Source organism: Lytechinus variegatus, chromosome 4 (assembly GCF_018143015.1).
Source record: "Lytechinus variegatus isolate NC3 chromosome 4, Lvar_3.0, whole genome shotgun sequence".
Lineage (NCBI taxonomy): Eukaryota > Metazoa > Echinodermata > Echinoidea > Temnopleuroida > Toxopneustidae > Lytechinus > Lytechinus variegatus.
In genome coordinates this window covers 7024249-7033916 of record NC_054743.1, presented here as the reverse complement: position 1 = coordinate 7033916, position 9668 = coordinate 7024249, and the positions used below count along the sequence as shown (strand labels likewise).

At 35.8% G+C, this 9668-nt stretch overlaps 1 protein-coding gene across 7 annotated transcripts in view; it reads right to left on the bottom strand.

The window, feature by feature from the left end:
* Window positions 1–3327: 3327 nt before the first annotated feature.
* Window positions 3328–9668, bottom strand: part of LOC121413275 (SH3 domain-containing kinase-binding protein 1-like) — a 57785-nt gene continuing 51444 nt past the window's right edge. For 6 of the 7 annotated variants that reach the window (XM_041606034.1, XM_041606038.1, XM_041606037.1 and 3 more), the window contains 3 exons: window positions 8744–9142; window positions 5058–5289; window positions 3328–3874 (listed from right to left, as the gene is read on the bottom strand). In XM_041606034.1, the coding sequence (XP_041461968.1) occupies window positions 3726–3874; window positions 5058–5289; window positions 8744–9142 (780 nt within the window). In that variant the 3' untranslated portion in view covers window positions 3328–3725. The remainder of the gene's footprint in view (window positions 3875–5057; window positions 5290–8743; window positions 9143–9668) is intronic. The other variant, XM_041606042.1, reaches the window with a different exon arrangement.

Below are 9668 nucleotides of genomic sequence, written 5' to 3'. Positions count from 1 at the left end.
TAGCCAGTTTCCCACAGGTAAATACATAGTCTATGTCATAGGCAAATAACATTGTAAAATTCAATATCATCACAACTCTTTGATGGTATTTCGCAAAGGTCCATTGTTTCTGTTTTCAATGATGAATCTGAACTAAGATCCTTTTTTTCTTCTCATTTCCTAACCCTTGACTTTGAGCGCAAAATGTTGCTGAGTTTTGATCTGTCATATCTGTTGGAAAATTAAGTTTACAATCAAGTTTAAAATCATTACAAATATTTTTTTATCAAGCACACTCTATATTTTGTTTATGAACTACATGAACATTTACAACAATTATGAAAGACTTAAAATGGGGATCATGAAAACTTTAATTACTTTCATAAAAATGTTCTTTAATTTCAAGTGTGATGGAATCATGTAACATGAATTTTACCTGGTTAGCATATAATACACGCACCTTTGTAAAAATAAGTCTTATCTTAAAACGCCTCTAAAATACACAGCAGCTGCTTATGCAATAAGAGGAATATCTTTCTCTCTCTCTCTCTCCCTCTCTCTTTCTCTCTCACCAAAACTGCCAGTCTGTGTATCATGTGGAAATCCAATACGTGCTCTCGAATAAGCAAATCTCTGAAAGAAAGAGTAAAAAACTCTGTATTTTACTTTGTTTAAACAAAAGAATGAAAGAACCAAATCCCAAATTACAGAATAAGCCATTATTAACTTTACCAGCCTCTTTCATTGGAACTGGTATTATTTCTTATCGTTTCCTGAATCACCAAAAAAATTAAACTGTAAGATCACAGGATGATCAATGGGGTTCTTTACATGTAATTTGGATGCACAGGGCATTTTTAGCAATATTCTAGTTTACATGTACAAGTTCAACTCAGATAACAAAATAAGCAACTACCACATGCAAAATGTAATAGAGCTTTATATGCATTGATATCGTCATGCTGCCATCTTGGAGGCTGAAGCTATTGCCTAGCAGCAAGCATTGGTGACCTGCAACTAGAACATCTCGGACAACTCTGTTTATGCGTATTCCCTGTACTCCTTTAGCGTTTGAGGGAAGGAGTCATGAAATTATGATGCCAACACATAAGTTCATATTCATGGAGTTTTGTCACTGAGATGATCCACCCCCCCCTCCCCCTCCCCATTGAAAACTATAACTGATTACAAGCTACAATGTGCATATTATTTTCTTAAAATTCTAATTATTTTTGTCTTCCTATGTCCACCTAAAGAACAATGATATCAAGAATTACCATGCAAATAAATGCTTTCCAATTGCCACTGTCGATACATACACAAGTCACAGACCAATTTGAAGCATTCATACAATAACATACGATAATGATTTTTTTTAAATGAATACAATTCTATTTCCAAGCTCATATACATTATAAATGTTCAAATAGCAGGCATAGTTAGTTCTTGTGTGACCGTTTATGGAGGAACCACGATAAATCTGATAAAGGAAGTAGCACAATAATGATTAACAAATAACAATAGACTACCTTCCTATACACATGAGTGTATCAGTTGAGTGAAAGCACTTAGTACAATTATATAATCAAGACACGGGCCTGTATTCCTAAGTCCAGTCTAATGTATACCATGGCCTAACTGCGCTAAAATTATGGAAAGCCAAAAAGTCAAAATTTTGTTTACATTGTATTTTTGTAATGTCCACTCTACTCTTTCCAGACTCTTTAATATGAAGACAACTATTTCATTTATCCTTCCATGAGAGTAAAGAGATAATTTGAGTGTCAAATGAGCTTATAAATTGAACATCTACGGTTAAAGATAAATTCCAGTTGAGGTCACGATTTCAAAATGAGTTCGTACAGAATCCAATGAAATGACCACAAAAGTATCTGTTTGTATAAATAAAAAATATATATGCCAAAGGATTCTGGAAGAAATTATGTAATTGCTGAGAAATTAGCAAATAAGCACGGGATTCGGGTCAAGCGTCGGGCCGACATTCAAAGCAATAATAATACACTGTCCCACGTGCGCTTATCTGTGTTGGTGATCTTCAGTGTGAACATTTTTCAGCGTAGATTTCAAGATTTCACAAAGTTCAGTTTATGTAACTGTACCAGATCTAGATCCTCGATGATATAGTGACAATTAAGCTTGGTTTCACACACTTTCTCGTGAAATCGGTGTTTACTGCAACTACTTTCATTTATCTTTAAAGATTTATGTCACCATTGGCTATCCATAGTTAAACCACAACTTTAGGCCAGAGTGTAAATTAAACCCGAGTTCACAGCATGGGCCATAGGGGTATTCACTTAGTCATGTAATTATACAGACTACCAGACTGGTCTACCATAATGAGAGGTAGCAAAGGTGTCAAAGAACTCCTGTCAGATTAATCATGGGTCCCTCCATTAAGGTCACTGGCTGATTTCAAGTTTGGTGTTGTCCTTTTGGTGTTAGTGCTGAGTTGACATTTTTAATACCTAAAAAGGGTCCTGTTTCATGAAGAATTGCTATTATAACAAATGCATAATTTCTATAATAAATTTAATTATCAGCCAATCAGATTGATGGGGTAGTTTTTAACTGTTTTCGTTATTTGTCATTATTAGAAGTTTTATGAAATGAGTCCCTGGGCGAGTCTCATTTGGTTTTGACTTCGGAGCTGACATTAATCAATAATGTGATTTTGACCATTATTATAAACTCAGATTTGGTGTTGAAGCTATGGAAGCAATCTAAACTGTGCTCCCTACACTAACACCAAAACTTGATTAGGTGCTAGAGCTAGGGAATTCAGCAGCAACACCAAACTGAATCTGCATTGTGCTTCCTACACCAACACTAACGCTAAAACTTGATTAGGTGCTAGAGCTATGGAAGTCAGCATTAACATCGAATTGAATCTGATTTGTGCTTCCTAAACCAACACTAACACTAAAACTTGATCAGGTGCTAGAGCTATGGAATTCAGCACTAACACCAAATTGAATCTGATTTGTGCTTCCTACACCAACACTAACGCTAAAACTTGATTAGGTGCTAGAGCTATGGAAGTCAGCACTAACACCAAATTGAATCTGATTTGTGCTTCCTAAACCAACACTAACACCAAAACATGATTAGGTGCTAGAGCTAGGGAATTCAGCAGCAACACCAAATTGAATCTGATTTGTGCTTCCTAAGCCAACACTAACACCAAAACATGATTAGGTGCTACAGCTAAGGAAGTCAGCACCAACACCAAACTCGAAATCATCCACTGTTTCTTATCTTAGCCTGCTCTCTCTGAGAGCAAGAAATGTGCATCGGATGGTTGCTATATATATACATACATGGACAAGTGAAGTCATATATCATTAAACACTCTTTACATGATAAAATATACATGTATCTTTCTTATAATATAAATGAATTCAAAACTCTTTTTTTACACATAAATTCATCCCAACAATTGGAGTTAATGGATGACACAAAAACAAATTTGGTCCGATGGAGGAATTCTGGTTTACTGGAATCATTTTTAAAATAAAATCGTGGAATAGAAGGAAGTCTCGACGGTCTTCAAGGAATGACTGCAGCAGAGTTGAAAATAAAACAAGTCTATCTGAAGAAATAGCGGTGATGAAATGCTTTTTTTTTTACAAAAAAACTTGCTGGACATGAATCCAGCCAATGAAAGAACTATTATGTCTCTTTTCTAGTTTGCACTGATGATGAGGATGTGGTTTCCATGACGATCAGTCTCTTTCCATCACAATTTTCTTTATTCTTTCTAACTCGACTTGCATCATCATCCTATGTTTTTTCTCGTCGTCCACTTCTGTCATCAACTTCTTCACCTCTTTCTTAAAATCACTCTTTATGCTGGCAATAGTTTCATGGAGAGCTGGGAGGGGAAAAGAGACAGAAATGATTACTCTTTGATTTCAAAACTAGTATTTTTTCTTCACACAGTGAATAGAATGAGATGTATAACCTTATGAGGCATTCACCTATTACGTTACTGTATGACTTCATCAGATGACAACAGCTAAGATTGCCTGAGGATGGCACTGCAGCACTAGCAGATTGACAGAACAAGTGAATAAAGATGTACATGCTGATGAGTAATCTTGATCTACAGTTGTGATAGAAAGCTAGTGAACCCCTCCAGAACGTGAACATATTAAAACTAGTGTTCAAATTCTGGAATCTTTTCTATATTCAATTGCAAAGTCAGGTGATATATACAGTCAATATAGTTTATTTCTCTGAGCTCGCCGAACATTGTAGCATTGTTGTCTTCATTCAGCACTCAGCATGAAGGAGTGTATTTTCTGGTGGGGTTAACAAACTTTTTAGCAACACTGTAGAACATGGTTGATAGCCTGTCCAGACAGATTTGGGTTGTCAGAGAGTCAACCTGCTCGTGGCTCTTCCTCATTTTTAGCCAATCATTTTAGAAAGATACACTTCCCTGTTCAGGAATTGACTCCATTTCCCTGGCTTGCATAGCTAGTGTTCTGCCAATATTTTAAAAGGTTACAAACAACGGAGCATAGTGCTCTACACATATGAGCACAGTAACACATATATCTTTGTGAATATCATCATATAGGCAAATCCTCACTTATTGGTTTACCATACTTTGCCTTAGTTTTACGAATTATTTTGGAATTTTGTGGAATCATACATCTTTTTGTTTCAAGGCATCGGTCTTAAGAAACAATACCAGAAAAATCATCACTTAAATGTGATGCATTAACATTGATCTTCAAATTGAATTAACATCTTATATATCAGGGATCAGGGGCACATTGCAGAAAGAGTTGTGTTTAAATGCAAGTCAAAATATCAAGCGCAAGTTCTGAATATGGGTGCTTCATTGGCTGAAAATCAAGTTACTCAAGATTTTTTGAGTTGCGTTTGATCGCAACTACTTCTGCAACGGGCCTCTGGTCTAACAAAACAATACAAGAAAAGATATTAACATGAGATTAATTAATATTTAATTTTAGGATTGGTCATTTATTTGATTTTTCAAGGAAGTGGTGTAACAGAATAATAAAAGAAAAAGAAAGCATGCATACATTTGATTTCTTTCTTCAAGTCCTGCACTTCAGCAGATGTGGCTGCATCTTTACTAGGAGCAGCGGAGTTGGAGGATGCTGTCGTCTTGGTAACCCCTCCAGATGGCCTTGGAGGTGCCCCACTGCTGGTATCTGTAGCTGGAGCAGTGGTAGTATTGGTGGTGGTGGTAGAGCCAGACTGAGCTGGTGAGGCTTTAGGTCTGCTGGGAGGAACACTGCCATTTTCAGTGGACTAAATGAGGAGACATTATTGAGGAAATATTATAAAACTGATAAGTTAGGATTTATCATAAATATACTAAACCAAACATTTACAATCTGTCTTTATGTACAAGTAAATTAGTCTGTGGGAGGTCACGTCATTCTCGGATACAAACCATACTGACAAATATTCTTGAAATTATCTTAATTTCTGGACAATGCCACAACTGGGCGTTGTGGCGTGCGCCTGTAATCCAAGCTGTGGGGAAGTTACAAATTGATGCAGAGGTTAGAGGTTCGAGCCCTGGTCACGTCTTTCGGATGGTGACGTTAAAGGTCGGTCCCAGACGTAAATAATCATATCTGATTGATACACGTCTGACAAAAAACTCAAATACACACTTGAAGAAATCGATTATAAAATTTTATCAGACAAAAAAAATCACTGTTTTATTCTAAAATGATTTCTATATCACATGATTTTAAAGGCATAATAAGAAAATCAAATAAACACATTTATACATATTTGCTAAAGAATGTCCAATAATCTTATTGTTCACCCAAAATATGGTAATTATTTTGCAATAAATTGACCCTTCCAATGTAAAATACATTTTCAAAGAAACCAGGTCTCACCATTATCCTCATATCCAAAACAATATCATACAATATCATACTGCAATATGTTGGGGTTACTGTTATTCAAAATCAGTATAAAAGCTTAATATTCTTGATAAATTCAAAAATAGGAAAAAGTAAAATATCTTTCAAATGTAATTTCTAATCATTGGAATGCAGATAGAACAAGAACATGGCATAACCACCAACCTGTATCATCATAGGAGGAAAAAAAACTTTGAAGAAAATAAGATACAAACATTATCTATCATGCAAACAAATGCACCACAAGTGCCATAAAATGGTTAGTACACCTCACATCCCAGGCAAACTATTATCACAATCAAACATTAACAGATAACTATTAGCAATTCACAACCATTGTATTGGAATGGAACATGCAAATGACTGGGAGCTCTGGTTTGGGGAAAAAGCTACAGAAAACGGGTAAAAGAAACAAATAATATAATTAACATATGTATGTACATAGCATGTAAATCATTTCATTAGAACATACAGGGATTTGAATTTGAAACATGAATATTTTACTCTGCTTAACTATCAATCTTGATGTTGTTGAAGCACAAACTGATATGATAAAAACCAATCTCAGAACTATCGGATATCGATGGAATGACTCAATCATTAGCCTGTGTACGAGTGAATTCAACCAGGGGTCGTATTCTGAAAGTTGTCTTAAGAGAAATATTCTTGTATCTTTAGAGTTACAATAAAATCTGTATTCCGAAAATTCTTGTATCTTTTCTTGTAAATTTCCTTGTAACTTTCGAAGAGCGCATATGATGTAAGAGCTAGAATTATGCGTAAAGTTAAAAACGGCACATAAATATCCCTTTGCGCAAGATAACATATCGCGATAAAAGGTATTCTGAAAATTCTCTTATCTTTGTGTTGTTAACTTCCTTGCAAAATACAAGAAAATTAACAAGAGGTAGGGGGCTATTGTAACTTATTGTTGCATGCAATATTTGTCCGTCAGCGATAATTATTTCATGCTGCATCCCGCAAGAACATCATGTTTTACAAAAGGAAACATTCCAAAGACATTATAACGACGGATTGGTTGACTTTTCAGCAATTAAAAATTAATGTTTGAGATGATGAATCTTGTCAGAGAAAATATATCTTTGAGAAGAGCCACATGTATTTTTAGCACAGAAGCGCACAAGCATAAGCAATGGGGGCGCAAGGAAATTACGCCTCATATCAACAATGTGCTTCATTATTTTTCAGAAGAAACGCTTCTTTTGGTTGACCTAAGCAGATAGCAAGCTTATTGATTGGTTGATGATGAAATATTGGGCATGTCAGAGATAAAATAGGGGACGTAATTACAGAGACAATTTTCAGAATAACAAAGAGAATTTTAGCGAGCTGTTATCTTGCTGACTTACAAGAACAGTTACAAGAAATGTTAAGACAATTTCCAGAATACCACCCCAGGTATTTCATCTGGTTACTCTCCATATAGCCAACATGTAGTCAACTGCTGTAAATTATGGGAAAAACACCTTGCTGATACCAGCTACTGTTTGGTTTAATATTAAAGGGTTTGTCACTGTCAAAAGAAAGTTTAAAAAGTATAAAAAAGATTAGTCCAGAAGAAAGGTCTACATGTACTCAATTTCCAATTAATGAGACTGTTACATTGAATTTGATCTCCATGTATCCCCCCCCCCTCCATCTCGCTCCCTTAAAAAAATGTTGCTTTTTTACAACAAAGTGATACGCAGACTGCAGATGTAATTCACAATAATAAATTCACAATGAAAATCCAGTATAGAAGTAGTAAGATTGAGAAGAAGAAGAAGAGGGAAATACAAAATAAATACGAAATAAAGTTTAAACGTACGAAAAAGGCAAAGTACATTTACTGAGTGAGCAAGTCCATGAAATGCCATGAATATTTTTGTTTGTATTCAATGAAAATTTGAAATAAAAATTAAAACATGATTGAATTCACATAATTAAATTCACATGATTGCTATGAATGATATTCTACTTTTTTGGAAAGCAGCTGTGAAAAAAAGAGATTTGGGAAATGAAAGGTGTGATCCCTAAAATAAAAGAGAATGTATTGACTGAAAACAAGATATCGGCAAAACATGATGACATTTTTGTGATTGTGAATATATTTTCCAATTAAAAGAAATAAATCTAAGATAGGATATGGCACCTAAATAAAGTCTGCATTGCAACTTTCAGCAAGGGTCCTGCAAGCCTTGTTTTGTTGCTAATCCTTAGAATTCATTGGCCCGTATTATGAAGTCGGGTTTAACTTAAACTCAGGTTTAAAGTTGTGGTTTAAGTATGGATAGCCAATTGTTACATAAATCACTAATGGTAGAGATATCATACTTTAGCTCACTTGGCTCTCAAATCATTCATGATTGTCTAGGAAGTATACATAGATTGTCTTCACCATCAATGTATCACCAAAGTGAACACAAGGAACATACAATGTACAACTTAATAAAAATGTTGATAGTTTTGGCTTCCCATACTTAAAAACCACAACTTTAAACCAGAGTTCAAGTTAACCGGACTTCAGAATACAGGCCATTGCATACCATAGGAATGGGAGGAAAGCAGCTTGGCAGGATTCCTGCTATAAAGAAGTCACACTGACTTTGGTCATGATGCCTAAAAAACAGAAAGATGGGAGATGAAGGGGTGAGAAGAAAGCACTTTTTCTTTGAAGTCAAAATACTTGAATACACACACCAAACACACATACACCCCTACACGCAGATTATCCCTTTAAATACTGAATAAATCAGAATATATACCCGGCAGTACATAGATATTATACCCTTAACCATTTGATTAGTTTCAGTCCAATTCACCTGAGCCGAAGCAGATGAAAGCCCACTAGATTTATTAGTTCTGTTTTTCAGTTCCATCTTCCAAGGCGGTTGGCTGCTAGCAGACTCCTTGGGACCAGGGTCAATGGATGGTCGGGGCGGGAGGTGGTCCGAAGGGCGGGGCTTCTCAGGGAGTGGACCGGTAGGGGGAGGGGCCTGAGATGATGGCTTTGAGTGGGGAGTGGTTGTAGGTTCCTCTGCTTTGGATGATGAGGCAGAGCTTGAGGTATTAGAGGGGGTTGATAAGGGGGCGTGGTCCGGTATAGGGGCGAGGGATGGGGTGGACAGGTGGGCTTTTTTATGTTTGGAGCGTGGAGCAAGAGGCGGAGTATCATCAGGAGGGGAGGAGGAGGAGGAGCTATTGGTTGGGGGAGGAGATTTCTGCAGAAAATGAGAGGTTTTAGAGTTTAGAGAAATAATTCATCAAGTTATTAACAAATTAGAAATCAGGACATGTTAACCAGTTGAAAAGGATATAATTTTAGTACTCACACTTATTCCAAACCAATGTTAAACAAGCTTACCAATTCTACCAGTAATCTTTGGGTTTACGACACAGTATAATATTACATCCCATATTACATAAAGCATACTTAGCATGTTAGTAAAACATCACACCAAAGCCATGCAAACATGTTTCTTGTTCATTAGGCAGAGTGACAAACAAGTACCTACATAGCAAAAAATGGAGCTTAATTCATTATTGCACATTAATTATTGCACATTTCTTGCTCTGAAGTTTTTATCAAAGAATGGTAAGCAATGAATGCAATGGCATATCTGGATGAGAATAAAGATGTTATGAATTATTATTGTTGCCATTGGTTATGACTTTCTGTATCCAATGGTTGGTTCACCAACTTTCTCTAGTAACGGTTTCAATGACAATCATATTATATGTGTTGAT